The sequence below is a fragment of the Strigops habroptila genome, chromosome 2 (assembly GCF_004027225.2).
Source record: "Strigops habroptila isolate Jane chromosome 2, bStrHab1.2.pri, whole genome shotgun sequence".
Taxonomy (NCBI): Eukaryota; Metazoa; Chordata; class Aves; order Psittaciformes; family Psittacidae; genus Strigops; species Strigops habroptila.
In genome coordinates this window covers 9,477,943-9,499,112 of record NC_044278.2, presented here as the reverse complement: position 1 = coordinate 9,499,112, position 21,170 = coordinate 9,477,943, and the positions used below count along the sequence as shown (strand labels likewise).

The 21,170-nt window shown below is 41.7% G+C and overlaps 1 protein-coding gene across 2 annotated transcripts in view; it reads right to left on the bottom strand.

Moving 5' to 3' along the window:
• The window catches only part of SLC22A15 (solute carrier family 22 member 15), a 39,039-nt gene extending 18,744 nt beyond the window's left edge, over positions 1–20,295 (bottom strand). Inside the window, exons 1-7 of one of the 2 annotated variants that reach the window (XR_003989419.1) lie at positions 20,064–20,276; positions 9,642–9,854; positions 6,224–6,356; positions 5,105–5,269; positions 3,989–4,118; positions 2,072–2,287; positions 686–826 (exon numbers count right to left, since the gene is read on the bottom strand). Coding sequence is in view for 1 of the 2 variants with exons in the window: in XM_030471846.1 (XP_030327706.1) it covers positions 686–826; positions 2,072–2,287; positions 3,989–4,118; positions 5,105–5,269; positions 6,224–6,356; positions 9,642–9,854; positions 20,064–20,150 (1,085 nt within the window). In the remaining variant the exon portion in view is untranslated. Of the gene's footprint in view, positions 1–685; positions 827–2,071; positions 2,288–3,988; positions 4,119–5,104; positions 5,270–6,223; positions 6,357–9,641; positions 9,855–20,063 lie in introns of both variants that reach the window. The other variant, XM_030471846.1, reaches the window with a different exon arrangement.
• Between the last annotated feature and the right edge of the window lie 875 nt (positions 20,296–21,170).

Below are 21,170 nucleotides of genomic sequence, written 5' to 3'. Positions count from 1 at the left end.
TATTTGCAGTTGGGAATCCTGAATACCATCTCCCACAAACACTTCCTCTCACACTTTTAAACAGGCTTCTACTGCCCTCTTAAAATGAGCACCAAGAAGTCTTTACATGCAGTGGTTGCCAATTTCTAGGATTTTGATTTGCTTCCCATTGTGCGTGCACATTTGTAAAGCTCCTCAAGAGGCACAGAGAGAAGAGACTGTCAACTCTACAAAAAGTGAAAGACGTTGTCCAGACTATTATGGCTCAGGAAAATGCTGAATATCTCAATCAACGGCTCTGCTCACATACTAGTGCACACAAGCAACTATTACATGAAACCACACGACAGCTTCAGTTGAGTTTAGGTGCAACGGCTTTGACCTAACAGTGGGAATGGGGATTACGAGACAGAGGTGGGAAGAATGCCATCTTGTGTCAGCATGGGGTTAGCACAGCTCGGTTCGACTGATCCAGGCGATCAGCATCATCTGAGCCAAATTCAGATGGCTCATTAGTAAGTGAGCTACTGAGAACAAGTTAAACTTTATTTGAAACAAAGACATCAATGGCACTTCAAATTGAAGCAGGAAGCCCCACACAACAGACACAAACTCGGAGATGCAATATACAGGAAACCTATCTTTGAGTAAAATTATAACAAAATAAAACCCTGAATGGGTTTGGGTTAATAAATTTCATACTTACCATTTTTGGTTTATCAAGTAAATACAGATTGGGTATGCTGGGATTTCTATCAATCCTGAAAGGGCTAAATTGGCATAAATACTTCCACCCAAGTCACCCACATTTAGGGTAAGACCATAGTAAACCAAGCTGCACACAAACCTGCAAGAGACAGAAAAAGAGTAAAATCAGAGTTGCCACTTTGCCTGCCAAATCAAAGCACTGGTCTGGCAAAATCACCATAAACTATATTTAGAGTTTCAGAAGGTCTAACATGTTACCCTACAAGCATATTGTGCTTCCTAGGGAAAGAAACCATTTTGCCTCTGCATAGACCCAATTCCTGACTTATTACTCAGTTAAACTTAAGACTACACTTGAGAAGAATGTGTATAAACCAGAATAAAGTTAAAATACGACTATGATTATATTATTTGACATGAGAAACTATGTCTTCGTCTTTTTTGGTTTTATCAGCTTCCACTTTCATCCACACTTTTCCAGTTGTGTGTAAATCCTTTCTCTAACAGTTCAGATGACACTTCCACCTTCTTATAATTTCTACACCCTGGTCTAGTTTTATTCATTCCCATCTTTTAATTTTTCTTTTTTATCACCACCTGGCTGTCATCTTTACAGAGAGGAAAGGAACAGGTAACTAACTCATTTTGCAGGAAACCAGCAATTCTCATTTAAGGAACAGAAAAATCAACTAGCCTGAAGTAACCATTTGGAAAAGCAACAGGAAAACAGCTCTGCGTTGTCTGCTCACAAAATGATGCCATTTGTTTTCTTCTTAATCAATACATCTTCCTCAAATACATGCATTATAAAAACAAATGTATGAACACAAATGCCAGGGGACTCACATACCATGTCATACACAAGGTTTATTTCAACGTAGCAGCAAAAGACCTCAGGGCTAGCAGAGCTATCTGTAGCAAAACAGGCACTTTTGGAATTAGATTTCTGCTGGTGACTAGAGGTAGCATCATGGGTTGAACATGTTCATCTGACAAGGTAGGCTACCCCCCTGTTAATGGGCTCCTTACACACAAAACCAAGAATAATCCATGCGACTGACAGTACTGACACAGTACTGGACAAAGCACAGCACGACTAACGTCAGCAGCCTTTGAGCATAAGAAAAGATGAGGTAGTTCTCAACTAATTTGAGACTCTCAAAACACGACAAAAATGCAGAAATAAAACATATCACAACTAGGCTAGCAAAATGGCTTCCTGTTAGAAATGCACTAAGGAAATACTATAATAAAAGGATCCTTTTTAGGTACAGTGTCCCTAATCATACAGGCTAAGTATAACCTGCAGGATGAGCAACATTTTCTCTCCACGACTTAAAGAGGCAGCAGCAACACAGCTGGGCCTAGAAAGTATTTCAAGTACCAGGTAAACATCATGATCAAGGTGCGTCCCAAGAGAATCTTGTATCGGAACAGGTCCAAGAAGCTGCCGGCCTCTCTGGAGCTCCTCTCTGCTGGGAGTTTTAATGAGAAAGTGCACTTCTGCTTGCGGTTCCTCTTTGCAATGAGGTAGAGGGCATCTTCTGCTTCATTCAGCCGGCCTTGGGAATAGAGCCAGCGGGGGGACTCTGGAATGAATCTGAAACACACATACACACACAGAGACAGCTTTAAGATTTTTCTTTCTGTGAGGCTGGTCTTGCCTACAGAAATAAAGCTGAAATACATTTTGGTGTAACAAAGAATTTTTCAAGCAACCCTTCAGGTATAAAATTCACTTACCGAAATAGAGACAAGGCATGTTGAAAGGAAAGGGAATGTAAGTCATATGCAGTTTAGATACCAAGAAGTTACATTGAATGTATACATATATACACATACATATATGCACAATACTACAAGTTACAGTATCATTAGGACCCTGGCTTCAGAGAATTAAGGATTCACCACATTATTACAAGTAATAGAGGATGCTTTTGTAACACCAACTAGTTGTCTTTCATCTCTTATTTTCCAACTTTTCCCCAAATTCTTTCCTGTAGACAGGAAGGCAGAGGCTGTGCAAAGGTCATGCTCTTGCTCCCCATGTGCATTGTTCACTTGATAGATCTATAACTCCAACACAGCCTACAAAACAAATCTATTACTTTCAGATTCCCAGAAGTAATTTAAACTTTCATCTTTTGCCAGAAGGTTTTTAAGATTTTTGCCTCTGACCAGAAGTGACATTTTTCCTTTAAATTTAAAGGAAAGTGAATCTGTACTTTTATAAATGAAAAGAGCTTGGAAAGGAACATGTTTTCTTTCCCACAATAAAACAAAATCTGGTACTATTTTCTGCACAGAGTAATTTTTAAGCAATGTAGGAGGAAGGCAGTGTGAAACTTGGAATATAAAAGTCCTTTCTTATACTAAGATAAGCCTCTGAGCACAGTTCTGAAGTCCCATGAATAAGACACTTCAAAAGACTGTATGTATCAATCTGAAAGTTAAAATACTTTGGTGGCCTCAAACACCACTAAGTTTGGAAATACCAGAAGTGTCATCTGTGTCTTTTACTTCATGAACAGCCTCTAAGACTCTTCCTTAAGTTCTGATGCTTCCTTTTGAAAGGGTGTACTGACTCTTTAGCAAAGAGTTTTATTCAAGTAGTTACTGAAGTTAGAAAGAAAAAAGCCTTAAGTTTAAACAGCAGCTGAAGTTATTTTCTTCTTTCAGTTACTAAGATTTTACTGTCAGGAAGTATGTAAGAAGAGAACACTGCATCATATAGCTTTCAGTGCTGGAATTCACAAACACAGACTCCTCCTATCTTAATAAAGAATCCTTCTTCCTATTCCTTCCTAATCACATTTGAAAAATAAAAGAAAGCTGCTTATTTTTTCTTTCACATATTACCTTTAAGACTGTATGTGCAAGGAATTATGATGCTGTTCCTTCTGTACTAGCACAATTGTAAGAGAAGCATCATGTTATCACAAACCCACAAAAATATTTCTGTATCTTTTAACATATATATAGTGTCTTGTAGCATACCAGACCAGTTCAGATCTACATATACCAGTTAAAGAATAGGATGTGCTTCTACACCACTCTTGAGACTGCATCTCATCTACAGTAATAATGCATATAGAATACGGTGTACATGTACAGTTTCAAATACTGCTGCACTACTATTTAAAGAAAGTACAGAACATGGGGTGGTAGAAATGGAGAGAAATTCCTTAATTACACCATTTCATGTCATCCTTGACTTAGTAGTTTGGTTTGTTAAATTGTTTTGTTTGTTTCTTGGTTTTGACCTCTTTCTTGATGAAACTCAGTTTGAAAAATAACTTACAGAGAGAGGAGGAAGACAATTGTTCCTTCCAGGTTAACCACAACAGCCAGCATCCTCCAGGAACGAATGAAGTACCCTAATAACGCATACTGGGCAATTCCCACAGCAAAGAACAAGCCACCAATAGATCCTAGCATAGAATTAGAAACAAAACAACACGTTATTACTTTTAAAGAATATTACTGACTCTCAACACATGGAATCAGACAGAAACTAACACTTCCTTAAGAAAAATTCACTCAGCAATACAGGCAAAACAACTGCTATTTGACCAAAGAATATCGTGTCCTTCACCCACGCAGGGCAGAAGTATTACACCTAACTGCAAAGATCAATACAAATCCAAATCACTCTTCTGCATCCTCCTCACCCAAAGCAGCCCCATAAGCAATTGAATCTTGTAATTCCAAATATAATTATGTTTCAGCTTTCTATGTATAAAAATAAATACTAAAAACCATTAGAAAACTGGTACTTTTAGAAATATGTAGTATTTATTCATTTGTACCTCTCCTGGTTTGTAAGATACCCTATTTTAAGACAATCTCAGCACAGCACTTTTGGACCTTGTCACAGACTGGACGAGGCCCCAGAGCTGTAACGGAACAATTTATACACATCATATCTGAAGGACAGCTTCAACCCTAACAACCAAGACAGTTAAGGGTGTCAATATCTTCTGTTCTAAATTCTAAGGTTGATTACCACATGGCAGTTGTCTCATCTTCCCATTATATAAAAACACTTCTGATTTCTTTTTAAGAATGAAAGAACTGGTATTTAGCATACAAACACTAAACTCCATTTAGCACAGTCCAACATGTGATGGATAGAGCTCAGCTATCGTGAACTTTGGATGAGTATTTAGCTGTCTAACATTCACAGGGGATGTTTCAACTGGACCTTTGTCAACTTCAGTGATGCAGAAATCTGACTGGCCTCAAGTCATCTACTGTGTTTGTGTAAGGTTCATATTAAACAAAGCAAGACCCAGACTGTGGTCACGCAGATGCTCGAGTTAAATTTGCAGCTGCTACGGTGTTAACTCCGGTGTGTCAAGTGTTGCATAAGATTGAAATCTATCTGGCAGTAAAGACACCGGCACTCAAGCTTTACCTGCTAATGCCCAGTAGGCAGTACCCACACACTCATTTAGTAGAACAAAGGCCACCAGTGACATCCCACCATTCATCATCCCTACCAAGAAGCGAGAGATGGCAAAGAATTCGTATGAGGGTGAGAATCCATTTGCAATGGCAAACAAGATGTCAAGAGCAAAACCTAGAAAACAAGGCAAAAGGTTTCATTTCAGAAGAGTACCTAAAGAAAACCAGGAGCATTTATCAGTATCTTTACTTGAAGTTCTTTGGCATCTGTCCTAAGTAAACATAATCAACAACTACAACACAGGTTTGGGAAGAAATTTAAGTGCCTACAGTCAGTATCATAAATGGATGGGCACAAAACAAGTGGCTTCTGACAGGCAATTTGCAGTCCTGAACCTTCAAATTCAATTCAGAACAGATTTTTTTCACATAGAATTACTGTCTGGCTCCAGTCAAGTTGGTTTGATATTTACCCCCATACAGAAGACATGTATTAAAAATATGATCAAATATCTCCCCTCACTCTTGGAAACTAGTCTATGCAAACTAGAGATGAGAAACATTACCAGGGGGCAGTATATGGTGAGTCTGCACTGCATAGCAGGCCCACCTTTATCTGCTTTGAATGAGGTTGTTCCTTTAAGAAAAATAATCTGTTTTTAACTCTACATGCTGATCCACTGACACACAACATCATAAATACACTCATAAAACATGAAGTTCCAAATTTAGTTTACACAAAATATACCTCCTGTCTGCATGATTTAATAAGTACAGCAAATTCCTAGCAGATTATACACATAAGAACATTGTCAACAAGTTACCAGGAATATTAACTGCAACCTGTGGAGATCTCACGAGCATGATATGCATGAGTGTAAGCCCTTATGGTATGGTTCTTATACCCAGAACACCTCCCAGATACTCAGATGCTAACTGAATAGACAAATATTAATTTCTTGTCCTTACTTATATTCCTGAAGTATACTAGAAGGACAAAACAAACCCAAAAATTACAGCATATGATTCACTACTGCATATTAAGCTGTCAGCAGAAACTGGGCTCTTGCCACTTCTTCAGAGCCACACCACCTCCACTTCATTCATTTTGTTAGGTGGCAGTGGTTACCTGCGAGATAGACTTTCTTCCTCCCAAAGCGATCAGAGAGCTGGCCAAAGGAGATGGCTCCAACAAACACACCACTGAAGTAGAAAGAACTGGCAGCGCTCACTTTGTATGATGTGTTGCCAATTAAAAACCACTGGATAAAGAAAAAAGAGTGAATTAACCAGAATCCAAGCAGTTCAGCAACAGCTAATAGTTGGGGGGGAATGACACATACTTTAAGGAAGATCAAACTGTGTAAATATCCTGAGCATCACATTCAGTCACCAAACACAACTGCTGTCTCCCAGACTCACTGGGAGGTACTAACCAATTGCACAGCTCCCCCAAATCATGTGCAGTCTCCGATTCTAAAATCAAGGACAGATCCCTTGGAATATTGTCATTTTTGCAGCCTTCTCCCACTCTCCCTTTTATTGCCTTTTCTCACATAAATCTAGCTTAGACTCAGTCCTACCTCATGACACTAGGTAGGTATGCTATGCAAAAATAAAAATTGTGGTGTATGTCCAAAGATAATCCTGTATATGCTCCTCCTCATAGAATCAAAGAATGGTTTGGGGTGGAAAGGACCTTAAGATCATCTAGTTCCAACCCCCTGCCATGTGCAGGGACACCTCACACTAGACCATGTTGCCCAAGGTTCTGTCCAGCCTGGCCTTGAACACTGCCAGGGATGGAGCACTTACCACTTCTCTGGGCAACCTGTTCCAGTGCCTCACCACCCCCACAGTAAAGAGCCTCGCCCTTATATCTAACCTGAACTTCCCCTGTTTAATGTATATGCTCATATAACTCTTTACGAGAGTCTTGTCACTGAGAAACACTTCAGTAGCATTAGCCAAGTTTTCTGGTATTGCAAATACTCATCTCGTTTACAGTGTACTTGGTATCACTTCCAGTTCTTCTCCATTCCAAATACAAACCTGACCTTCACATGTTTGATTCTTACAGACTTCATGTCTCAGGTTGAACCTGACAGGAAATTTCCCCTCACACATCTGTAGAATGAACATATGCCATGCTGACACCATTCAAAAGTTATGGAGTTTTTAGAATACAAAAGGAAATATCGTGTGTTCTTTTTTAACACTCTTCTTGCATCTTGAGATAATGTTTCCTTTCAGTGACACCCAACTTTTCTTCCTCTGCTGGTAAGCTCCTGATTATGTCATTATCCCTGCAATAACACTCTAATCTTCTCTTCATAATCTTCTCTTCCTCTACCAAAATCCCATTAGATATCCTTTCTAGCAAAGCTGATATTATTGCAAAGCTCAGTTATGAACTACTTCACCATGAGTGCAGAGCCATGCAATTAAACTTCACCAAGATTAGGGAGCTAACAAAACAAAATCATTCAGAAGCTCCAAGAAAATAACTTGCTTACTCTCAGTATATGCTGCATTTCAAATTGTCACTTTAATGGTGAGGTGTTTACTGACACAGTAGGTAATGTGCCCATAAAGCACCAACACTGACAAAATTCACTTCTAAAACCAACCACGTGACCACAAATCAGCTTTTGAAGCTTCTGTAGATTTTAAAAATAATTCCAAGAAAAATACATTCATATAATAATAGCATATGGAATTAATTTTATCTTGAAATAACATGGCCAGTGTGTTCTATAAGAGGTAGAAGAATCAGGCCCTAACTTTTGGTATAAAAAAAACTAAAGAAGCTGCCAACACTCTAACTCAGAGACATAGATGCTTTCTGAATCATTCAGGGATTAAGGGACAATCTGGTTGCAAAGCAGTATTTGCGCTGCAAATCAATCTCAACAGCTAAGCAGCCCTTTAAAGGGCTCCAGGCTTTTCTCTTCTACATAAAGCATGTTACATACATATGTTTGATATTCACAACTTAACCTTTTTACATCAGAATATTTTTCAGTGTCAGTTTTCAATGGTCCTGTTATTAGTAAGTGATGCTACAAAAGATGCATGAAAAACATCTTCCTCAAATGTAGAAAAAGCTTCTTTATATATCAGTAATGAAATTAGTGATGAGAAACCCCAAATAAGCATGATCTCACTTATTTAGCACGTAACTTCTAAATATACCGCACATTCAACTAACAAGTTTTGAAGAAATGTATTTTTAACAGTTGGAAATGAGAGAGACAAGATTTTATACACATGGGCCTTTACTGAGAAGTATGTTAAAGAACTACAAAGCAGGATCTACAGAAGTTACCTTGGGATTTCCTTTTCATTTGTATCTTTCAAGTAAACTTTGTTCTTTATCTGCATTTCTTATTTATGCAACTAAAATGCATAAGAATCTTTATAAAGTTTAAGTCCTAAAGCACTCATAGGCTCCACAAACATGCCTGACTTGTCAAGTTGAAGATTCTTGGATAAATAAAAAGCAAAAAAGAAAAAGCTTAGAGAAAGTTTAAAAACCTTACTGAGCTTTAAATGATGCTTAAGAAATTCCACCATCCATTAGGATTTTAAATTAAATAGTGGCATAAGCACTCATATTCTCTTTATTACCAGAATGAGCAACAATACCTGTTGTACATAACTGCTTGGAGCTATTCCAAAGCTGGCAGTTTTTATTAATATGCTCCTAACCAATAAAGGTAAGTGCTTTGCAGGACTACTTCAGATAGCATTAATACCTCTGGACAACAGCCCTGAATTATCAAGTGATACTACACTCAACTGTACAGCTCTAAATTCAGGTCTTGTAACAGATGCAGTCAGGGTTCTTTCACAGAAGAATTTGACATTAACAGATACTGAAGGCCCCAGGAAGGGCAGGTGTTGCACAAATCAGTGCAAAGTCTGGAATAATTTCTGTAGGGACTGTGGCTAGACCATGAAAGAAGACACAAAACACAGAGGCCACACCAATAAAGCTAGAGCTTGTTTTGGGATAGAATGGGGGGAGCTGCTTTGTCCACCTGATTCCCCACTGACCACATCTTCATATCTGGAGTTGCAAAGACTGCAGAAGCATCTTCCTCTCTAGTTCCTCCACTGCTTGCTCACTGTGTAAGGAATGCACTACATGCATTTGACCTCAGCAAGGGAATCACAAGAGGTGACTAAAGAGAGCTCAGGGTCCACAAAGGATTTTGAGCATGCTAGTACCATGAATGGCATGATTCCAGCTCAATTGTAGAACCAGGCTACAGCATCCAATGCATAACTTTGACACGGAAGAGGTGGGAAGTTTTGGAGCAGAACTTTGCTCAAGATCTGATTAGTAAAACAGAGCTAGTTTTTGTTCCCACTACAGATATGAGCGGATTACCTCTTCTCAACCTGGAAGTAGCACCCATTTCACTTGTTAACCAAAGCACGGATTAGTATGGCAGCAAGAAGCAGTACAACCAGCCCCCTGTTACCAACCCAGTAAGATTTCCTGCTCACACATGAGGCAGCAAAACCAATTTCAGACTTACCTCAGAGACTATCGATGTGAAGCTGCTGCCGAAGCGTACGTGCTTATGCACCTCGCTGCCATTGGCGGTCAGAAGCCATTCCCCAAAAGCTCTCTGCTCGCTCACTGACTGGTTGCCATGGCTCTGATTAGCTGAGAGCTCTTGGAGATCCCAGTGGTAGGGAGGAGTTGCGCCCACCAAAGCGATGAGGATGGCTTCGGTGGCCACATAGAGCTGGCATAAAAGACAAAAACCATCAAAGATGCTAAACATGATTCCTCTGCAGCTGCATCAAATCAGTATTAAGAAGTATTCATATTTTATATTCACATTCTACCAATACAAGGTGCCATGTATAGCCCCCATCTACCAAATATCGCACACTAAAGAACCACAACACAGTGGTTCTTGCACTTTTTAATCTGTTGATTATTTGAGAGAAAAGAAGTTCCCCTCCTGGCACCCCTCCCTCAGTCAGAGGCCCCCCAGCTTTCACACATAGCAAGTAAACTTCCTGGATATTATTAGCACTAAGGAGATAAACTAAAACTGTTATTTAATGCAAGTATATTACTCTGTTGTATCCTTTTCTTCCACCTGTGTTGTTCATTTCTCTAATCTGATATTTGGAATAGATCGGCTCTTCACTGTCCCTTATCTAATCTTTCCCAGTTTTACCAAAATTAATTCTTTCCTGTTTTTTGATCTTCTTGAACCTGTCTTACTTTTAAAAAAAAGACAGAGGCACACATGTGAATATATATATATTTTTTTTATATATCTATACATTTGTACTGACATGAGGTCTAAACACAGTGAATTAACAGCTGTGGCATTGTTTAGGAAAGAATAAATAAAATTGCTGGAAACCAGACATTTCAAGCCTGGTAGAGAGCTGCCCCAGTGCTGACTGTGAATGAAGAGTATTCACAGGCCACTCTTTAACAGGCTACATTACAACTCTGTTTTAAAACCCACATGGTTTTAGACCTGTTTGAACACAGAAGTGGCATGAGTTCTGCAACACAAGACACGATAAAGGCTGAGAGACAAAAGGAGTTGCTGGTAACAACACAAAGACCCCCTACTTGCCAAATAAAACCACCTCTTGTCTCAAGCCCTCACTGTGGAACAGTAACCCAGCACAGTATCTCCTGATAAACAAGCAAACAAAAAGTCTTGTCACTTCTCCTGCTTACTATGTCTTCCATAAAAAACCCCAAACCCTCAGCCATGCCACTCCATTCCTCAAACACCACTTCAGCCACCTCCTGAATGCAGTCCTTGCTCTGCTCCTAGCATCTCCTCCATATGTTCCTGGGAAGAACGTACCTGCAGAGATGTGTTCTCTCAGAAGGCTGCTACAAAAACAATTCTCAAAACTGGAAAGACCATAGATAGGCACAAAAAAAAGTAGTCTGAGGACCTCTGAATTCTGATGCAAGCACCACCAGGTAATCCGATTCTGTTCCGTAGAGCAGTTACACCCAGATCTAAATGAGAATTACTACTAAACTAACAGAGACCCCCCTGAGTTATTACCTGAAAGCATTTCCTTTCCATTAGCTCATTTTTGCATTCTACATGATAAACTATTGCAGGAGGTAAATATTAAAAAAAAAAAATAAAAACAATAAAAAAAAAATTGATCTCAAGTTTTCAGTATGAAATTATTGAATAACCAGAAGGAATTTAGAAGAAAATCCACAATCTCTTAACTCTGTTATTAAACTAAAGGACAACTTCTAGATAGACTATGATGAAAAGTAAAAGAGCCCATCTGGGAAAGAAAGCAATGACTAAGATTATATGGGGAAAGAAGTGTTAAAAAGCTGAGTGTCCATGTTGCTAGGGATGTGTGGCTACAGTACTCAAGACTAGTTTGAAATGAGAATTCCAGGTCATGAGCTGTGGTGCATCCCTGTGCTCTGACTCACTCAGACAATTCCGCATCAGGACTAAGTGATAACATCTTTGCTTTTGTCTTGTGAAATAATAAACATATTTTTGAAGTAGTTCAGGAAATGAAACCCTCAAAGCATTTGGTTTAGAGAACGCAAGCATAATGCTTTTCATTTTTGCTCGAGGTGAAACCCACCCCAGCTACAGAAAACTAAATCAAAATATAAGTGATTGCAGCACACAAAGAAACACTACAGATTGTTTTCAATGAAAAAATTCACCCTTAAGCATCCTAGTGACTGCAAAGCAAGGGTATATAACACAGATAGAAACACTTTCAACTGACCTGTTGAATCAGGAAATGTATGAATATGGAGACATGTTTTGATGTTATCCAATAATTGGAATATTCAAGAAACTTAAGTGACATTAATGCCAAGACTCCTCAGCTGAACACCAGCTATACAGTTCCATTGATACCACGTCTGGAGTGCCAGTCCACTCTTCTTATGCAAAGGACTTCTTTCAGAGGACAAACCATAAAAACTGCCTGAAGTTCCCATTCCAGTCTACAAATACACTACAAACCACCCCAGGACTGAACTGTCTCAATGGCATTATAGGATAATGTGAACAAAACATCAGGAGCTGCTGGTAAAAAACAGGCAGAAATCGTGGTCTGACAGGTAGCAGGCACAATGTAGTCCTGCTTCAACAAGCAGGATTATTCTTCTGTCTGCATTTCATCTTTCTCTCCCTATCTTTCAGCCTGCTTTGGCTAACAATATAACTGAGTCACAGCTTTATAAGAGGTCAAAGTCCTCACCTTAGCACGTTGGTTTGGGACACTGCCAAAGAATAGTGGGTGAGCATCCTGGTCTCACAGAGAGAGTTCTTCCAAGACTATGAGGAAAGCATGTTCTTGGCTGTGCCTCGACTTCCTTGCTACCAAATGACTAAAGCTTTTAACTTTGTAAAAAGATGCAATAAAAGCATCGATTGTATGCTATATCTTGGTGTGTATTGCATCAGAAGTTTCTGCTATTTAAGCATCCAGACAAAAAAGGACATCATTGCTGATATTTACTGCGTGCAGTTCTGGTGTGCTCAGCATAAGAAGGACATGGAGCTGTTGAAGCAAGCATGGAGCAGGGCCACAAGGATCATCAGGGGCTGGAGCACCTCCCATATGAAGACAGGCTGAGAACACTGGGGCTGTTCAGCCTGGAGAAGAGAAGCTGAGTGGAGACCTCAGAGCAGCTTCCAGTGTCTGAAGGGGGCTACAAGGATGCTGGAGAGGGACTTTTCATCAGGGACTGTAGTGATAGGACAAGGGGTGATGGGTTTAAACTGAAATAGGGGAAGTTCAGGTTGGGTATAAGGAAGAAGTTCTTTACCGTGAGGGTGGTGAGGCACTGGAACAGGCTGCCCAAAGAAGTGGTGAATGCTCCATCCCTGGCAGTGGTCAAGGGCAGCTTGGACAGAACACTGTCTCTGCCCATGGCAGGGGGTTGGAACTGGATAAGCTTTAGGTCCTTTCCAACCCAAACCATTCCAAGATTTTATGATGTGTATAAGCTGCACAAGCAGAAAGCTGGAATATGCTATACACACAACTGCCTTCAGCTTTCCTTACCCAAGGATCTCAAAAGCTTCATTGTGCCTTCCAAGGCAAATTCTTAACACCCTTTCCCCTCAAAGCTCACCAGGATTAGCAAAATAACCAGGTGAACACAAATACAATGTTTAACCTGGTTAAGTCCCAAACTTAGAGATAATATTGTAAACAGACAAGACCTAGAAAACAGATGCTATTGCTCTAGAGGGACTACAGTCCCACTGGGCTGACACTTTGAAACAGCAAGCAGAGGTTTTACTCTATGCAAACAATGTGCATGAAGCACTGTAATACCTCTAGGCAATATATATAGGTGTATATCACTATATAGTAGGTGTATAGTAGTTATATTAACTACTCCAGGAAACTCCCAAAAACAAGTTGATGATGTGGCTTGCTAATGGAAAAAGACAGGTAATTTACTGCCTACAAAACATAGGAAGTTAGAGACTGTGTGTACACACGGGCAGGGAAGAAGGGAGATAATGTATCATAATACAAATATTTTTAATCCATAGTCTTTGCTAAACAGTAGAATTATGCCTGTTAACTCCCAGGCTCATCTTCCAAGGGTGCTAAGAGGACAGTCTGGCTAGGTGGACTATCTCAACAGTCTACCAGGCTGAAAGCCATCTTGACTAATGGCAGAAGATAGGATTACTTCAGCTCCCATTGAATCCAAACACCATCCATTGGACAAAATATTTTATGTAACAATAACTTTATTATTACCAATCTAAAACCATCTCCCCATACGTTTTACCCACACTCCACACAAAGATGAAAATCACCACGGACACAGTGCCTCCCAGGCACCTTCCAACCCAGCTGTTAAAATGACACTGCAAAAGCAAATTCAGCCACAGCTACAGAGCCCTAGAGCAAGATCCTTCTGACAACTTCGCTCTTTACACAGCATGTAGCCCTCACTTTTTAAAATAGCTTTTTTTTTTTTTTTAATAGACACAACAATCTGCTTCCTTCCCTGTGTTGCTAGGCCTTTGGAATGTCTACTTCCCCATGCTTCTCTCAAAACTCATGCTTCTTGCTATGCCCATCAGCAATAATTCCGTTAAGATCTTTACAACAGCACATTGAACAGGCATCTTCAAGGACAACACAGAAACTGAAGTCAGCCTTGTAAGTTAAGCTGCAAAAACTGACTGGATGGATGTGTTGATACATACACGCAGAACATGTGGTTGCAATGTCTGAGTGAATCTAGTGATGATTAGAAGAGCAAAAGACCTAGCAACTGTAAATGACACTTTGAGAACCACCTAAATAATGAGCTCAATTACATGTGCTTTGAAGTTCAGATGCAGCTAAAGGGAAGGTCTCAAAGCTACAGCTCATGTTTGATGCCTGAAGCTTGCCCTGACCACACTTTCCCCCTGCACACAAGCCATAAATTGGAGGATGCACTGGTTTGGATTAAGACACAACATAATTTTGAGGGAAGACTGAGATGTAGGCAGCTGATAAGGTATTCATGCCCCCCCCCCTTCACTTAGGGATGATTTTTGGAAAAGTGATAGCAAGTTAGCTATTTAAAAGAGTCTTAGCATCTAAATCATTGAAATCAAATGTAACAGGTGACTGAAGTAGTACCTTTTTTCCTTAAAAGATGTGCTATGCATAACTGGAGCAAATGGGTCCAGGATGGGTCTTCACTTAGAAGTTCCACCAACTTTGAGGTAGAGATATTCTTAGCTAAATGAGTAGCAGTATCTCTTTCAGTGTGATTAGTTTACATACTTACACTCACCTTGATCAATTTTCTTCCCAAGCAGGAGTAAGCTATACCAGAACAAGGAATTATATTCAGTGATACAACTACTCGAAAAGGCTTCATCACTTGTGCAAGGAAAGCAACACCACCCTTTAGAACAAACATGTTCCAAGATGCAATGCACAAAAAGATGTGGGAATAAGAAGCTTACCTCAAGAAATAAAAATTTGGGCCCCTCCTTTTTGTGTCTGTATTCATGCCATGTTTGAAACCACACCTCTGTGTAAGCAGCTGCACATTTGACACACATTCTGCAACCTTCTTGAGAATCAGAGGGACTTAAAACTCTTACTTCTCCCATACACATAAAGAAAAAAGCCAAAAGGAAGTTACACAGCAATTCTGCAAGTCTTTTTTATATCTGCCACCTTGCTTACATACCTTGGAGGTACTTGCAGTTGAACTAAGGTACACTGCAAGTAACCTTGGGTAAACAGCATACCCGTCATAAAGCCCCTGGAATACCTTCATCACCCTATACTAGCTATTCGTGCAAAAGCCATCTTTTCCCTTCATTTTAAATTGTTCACTACATTTCAGATTTGGTTTATACTTTCTATTCAGATAAAGCCCTAATAGAATACTCAAGGACTGGGAGTAAGCTGTCCAATTTATGATCACTTCTGGCTAGTTCAAAGAACTGCTTAATAGACTCACGCAAACATAAGTATTAAACTAAGATTGGTTGACAAACTATTTTATTACCATCATTACAGAGTGGTGTTTCATGCCATTAAAGACATAGAATGTGTATGGGAGGTAGATAAAAAACCATCAAGAAACAGAGTCATAGCCTTGTCAAGAGACAAGGCTATGCCTGGGATCACATCTCTATCCTATCTGCAGACAGACACCACTACTTCAGAATTATTTTGGGATGAGCCTGCCTTACTTAAGCCACATGTGCCAGAATCTGCTTTCCCTCAAACCACTTGTGCAGCTGGGCTGATTAAAAACAGCTTTCTGCATTGGGATATTCCAATGATAGATGTTATATGTGCTCTTGCTGCCAACAGCAAAGAGATATTAGCAGCACCACTCATTAGAGCTGCACTGCATTAAGAATGCCTTTGCCTTAAAACAAACTATTATTCGAGGAACTTGATGTTACTATATTAACTGTTTTTCCATCTTCCCTTCGGTTAGTAATAAGTTGAAGGGAAACAACACCTTGGTAATTATCCAGACTGCTGTGCCAATACACATTACCCAACTTCAGGCAAAGCCTTTTTCAGCTGTGCAAACAATACCTCCCTTTTCAACTCCAGCATGTTTTAATAGTCCTTCTAATAGAGTAAGAACATATTTCCATTCTCAGATCTCTGCAGGTTTAAAAGACACCATTCTTTAATAATGCTTCAATAGAACTTCTTCAGAAAGTAGTGAACACCTTTCTAGTAATCAATAGATATCAAGCAATGACTTTTAGTTCAACGTAATGTCCTAACTATTCTAAGAGTTACCAGCTCCCTGTATTCCTCCCTTACTCTCTTAAGCATACACTGGAAATGCAAGACTAACCCAGCCTCAAATTCATATTGTTAGTCTATCCCTACATTCTTTCAGATAAGTTCTGTCTTCAGGTAATTCCATAGATTTCAGGAAAAAATGTTTCTCTACATTAACTGTTGCCACTCCATTATGAAGTTATCAGACCATCCCTAAAAGTCTTCCAAAGTCCCATTAAGTTGGTAGTGGCTAAGCCAGGATTACCTTAATACAGTAACAGCTCAACGAGTTAATGAGTAACAGCAGCAGGTAGCAGAGCGATAATACAAATCAGCAAAGAAATGAAAGCAGCAGCCCTTAAGCCTTGCACTTAATCTAGTTTTACTCTGATGACATGCAAACCCATTTTTCTGACTACAAGCAACCTGGAGGTTTTTTTGCCAATGTCAGTAAGCTCATTCCACAGGTCGAGTACCAGTTCACTCGAGCCCATTGACTACCATGTGGAAAGTCTCACCCATGCAGACATAGCTGTTCGGTACAGCTTGGCTGAAAGAAGCTCTGTGAGCTAAAGTATATTTGTAATTTGAACTCAGAGTCAAGATACATCGGCATATCAGTAAAAGTACATGGCAGAAGTAGTTCACTGGAGAAATCTATATGAGCAGAAAACCACTAGGATGATGGAAAATACCTAGAAAGTACGAAACTCAAAAGATTAGAAAGATGCAGAGATGAAAAGGCACAAAAGCCTTCAAGGAAAGCAAGAACATCTGCTGGGGATCTTATGGGGCAGGGAAAGCAGAGTTTAAACTCAGGATATTAGCATCAGTGATGAATGGACTTGACACAGTAGACAAAAGCAGTTTACACCCATATGGTAAATGTATGTAAAAATGCTTTTTATACTAATAGGCAAATGTGAAAACACAAACCAACTGAGGGAGAACGTGGGAAGGGACAGGGAAACAAGCAATTGTGGCACATACACCTACCCTGACAAAGTCCTTGAGAGCTTCCCCCCACAGACAAATGCCTGGGCGAGCTTCCTTGCATGCACAGCTCTTGTCCCACCCATGTGGTGATAGTTGGTGGGTGCAGGAGTGAGGAAGTTGGGACCCTGAGCCCATGGGGGGGCTATATAACCATATCTGACCATAGCTCAGATTCAACTAGGGTATAAAATGAGCCCCACCAGAGAGACACATGGAGCCAGTCCTCCTCAGAGGAACAGGCCTGCAGTTGGGGACTCTCCCTTGGGTCAGGGCACCATCCGAGGTAACACGAGGTTGAGAGTAATGCATAATTACTCCCCCTTTTTAGGTGAGAGTGACTGCGCATACTGGATCATTGGCCATAAAGTTTAAGAATCAGCAGTGTAGTGACGAATCTGTGTGGCATCCCAAATCTGTAGTTAATGTTGATGGAGCTTTGAGTTTGAACAAAAATTTCATTTGGCCTCAATTTATTGGTTCTGTGACAGCAATAAAATAGAATAACCAGTCCATGGCAGAACTAGTGACACAGACTAACAGTTCTGCAGCCAGATGCTGCGTCTTATCCACTAAAGGAGCCCATGACTACCTAGCTCTATGGTGTCACATCCCAGTGACACATTATGTAACTTGGCACTAATAAAGGAACACAGAAAGCAATCAACCACCCAAGCAGGAACCAGTTGTGCAAGTCCAAATCTATTCACAGGCTGAAAGACAACAAACTTCACATCTAAATCCTTTACAAACTCCTGCGCCTGCATCTGAAGCAAAGAACCTCTATCAGTCAGGGGATGGTCCTCATTGGTAAAGTTCAAGAATTAAAGATAACATGGGAAGAAAGAAAAAAACCAACCTGCAAACCTGCTACCTTTTTTCCTTTAGTTATTCTGAATTAGTTCCAGGAATTGTAAAGATCTTTGTTTACTTCTGCAGTAGAAATGCAAGCTAGATCAAAAAAAGGAAAACAAACTAACAAGAGCATTAAAAACCAGCTGACCTGTGCTACTTAAAACTCTGGGAATACAGAGCAGTGGCTGCAGCTCATTCCAGAACACAACCAGCACTGGAAGAGAAAATAGCTACTGCTTCCTTAATCCCTAATCTTCAGTGAGCATACAAATTTTCCAGCCAGCCAGCCAACAGAACAAGTTCTAAGCAATGTCTAATTTTAAAGGATTAATCAGCTAAATCAGTGGGGGTTTTCAAAGAGAGAGAGAAACAGTAAGAGGAAACAGAAACCTACAAAGCTTTTGCTGCTCATCATCATAGCTTTGCAATCAAACACAGAGTTAACAACTGACAGGACCAGGCATCTGAATTTTCTTTGGTCACAGAATAATAAAATCTGCTTCTTAATACTTCTGTCTGTCCCCTAGCTGCCCAGAGAAGAACACTGGGGCTCTTCAGCCTGGAGAAGAGAAGCTGTGCGGAGACCTCAGAGCAGCTTCCAGTATCTGAAGGGGGCCTACGAGGATGCCAGAGAGGGACTCAGCAATAGGATAAGGGGTGATGGGTTCAAACCTAAACAGGGGAGATTTAAGTTAGATATAAGGAAGAAGTTCTTTACTGTGAGGGTGGTGAGGCGCTGGAACAGGTTGCCCAAAGAAGTGGTGAATGCTCCATCCCTGGCAGTGTTCAAGGCCGGGTTGGACAGAGCCTTGAGTGACATTGTAGTGGCAGGGGTGTTAGAAATAGATGATCTTGAGGCCCTTTCCAACCCAAGCCATTCAATGACACTTAAGCTCATTCCCCTTTTCCCTCCTGCAGCTGGGTAGGTTTCCACAGTGGCAGTAACCCAGCTCTCCTCAGCCTAGCGGAATTCACTATAGTTAAGTTGTAATACTGAGTAAACCAAACCTCTCTCAGATTAAAACTATACTTTATGTCTGGACCTGATGGTAGAGATGCACATATTATCCTCATCTTCCCTCCTCACCCCAAAGGAGCAGGCACAAAGAGGAAGCAAAGCTGGAAGTAATGACAACAAACCTGGTTGCAGAGCACATCACTTGGTCATGCAGTCTCTGAACAACATTACAGCACTTCACTGTTACTTTGGACTCCATTTTTAATATGAAACTTAAGAGAGTCATAGTTTTGCACCTCACAGATTACAAACCTGACTACCCAAAATGTAAAGCCTTGCCCAAACACCTAATGCTGAGACACTGCCCCTACGTCTTAAGAGCTAAGGCAAATCATAGAATCATAGAACAGTAAAGGTTGGAAAGGACCTTAAGATCATCTAGTTCCAACCGCCCTGCCATGGTAGGGGCAAAAGTACTATAACCAATCACAGTCCATCAGCTGATTAGATGAGAGCTGCACACAGAGGTACTGCTGACCTGTGCTTTTCAAACACTTCCACCACAAATAAGTCACACACAACCTAGAATTCACTCCCCTAGGCCACCGACTCTAGATTGTGCAGGATTCCCACAGCAGTCGCTGTCTTCCAGTCAAGCTCATGGAAACCTCCGTTTAATTCCAGTCCACCGCAGCTGACAAAGTGCACACTCCCAATTTGCTCACCGAGCGAGACAAAGCATAACCCCTCAGGCAACAGACAGCATCATCCACTCGCCCCACATTCACTGTGTGGGTACCTTCCTCCCGGCACCGCCTCCCCTCTGGGCGCATCCCCTCGGGAAAGGGGCGGGAAGGGAAGGCAGGCGGCGTCTCACCTGGAGGAGCACGGCCAGCAGGACGCACAGGTACACCTGGTAGGGCCCCATCTGCCCCACCAGCGGGAACGCCTCCTCCACCTCCATCCCGCTCTCCCGCCTGACGCGCAGCTCCGGCCGCCCAACAGCGCATCCCCGGCCCGGGGCGGGGCGCGGAGCGGAGCAGCCGCGGGGTCCTCACTAAGGAGCAGGAGGAGGAAAGGGCGGGATGCGGCGCTCGCACGCAGGCGCCGGGATGGGGAGGAAGCGGCTGGGAAGCGATCCGCCCCGGGACGCGCGCGCACGCTTCCTCCTTCCCGGGTGCCAGACAGGGAAGCGGAAGCGCGGCCGCCGCCGCCGCGTTGCCTTTATGGGAGCCGGCGCAGGCGCATGTCCCTGGTGTTAAATGAGGGCGGGGGATGCTATTGGCTGCCCTCGGGGTGTGAAGGGGGTGTGTAAGGAGTCTGGGGGGTGTAAAGGGTGTGTAAGGGGTCGGGGTGTGTCTGTGAAGGGGTGTAAGGGATGTGTAAGGATGTGTGAGGGGTCTGAGGGGGATGTAAGGGATGTGAGAGGGGTCTGGGGGGTGCAAAGGGTGTGTAAGGGGCCGGGAGTGGGTGTGTGAAGGGGTGTAAGGGGTCTGAGGGGGATGTAAGGGATGTGAGAGGAGTCTGGGGGGTGTAAAGGGTGTGTAAGGGGTCGGGATGTGTGTGTGAAGGGGTGTAAGGGATGTGTAAGGGGTCTGAGGGAGGTGTAAAGGGTGTATGAGGGGTCTGAGGGGGATGTAAGGGATGTGGGAGGGGTCTGGAGGGGTGTAAAGGGTGTGGGAGGGGTCTGGGAGGGATCTGAGGGATGTGTGGAGTGGAGTATGTGAGGCATGTCAGGGAGGAGGCACAAAGGTGGCTGGGTGGCTTACAGTGAGCCAGACTGGGGAGATGGGTGCTAAGTGGAGGTGGGTGGCGTTCCTCATGAGGTGCAGCAGCTCTGGTCATAGTTGTTTGGAAGGGGAGGGGGACAGAGGCATTAACACTGGACCCTTGGTTGGCCCAAGGCAGCATGCTGGCCCTGCGTGCTTGGCAGGAAGGCTGCTCCGGGTCCATTGTGGTTCTAGGTGTTGTGGCATTCTCCATG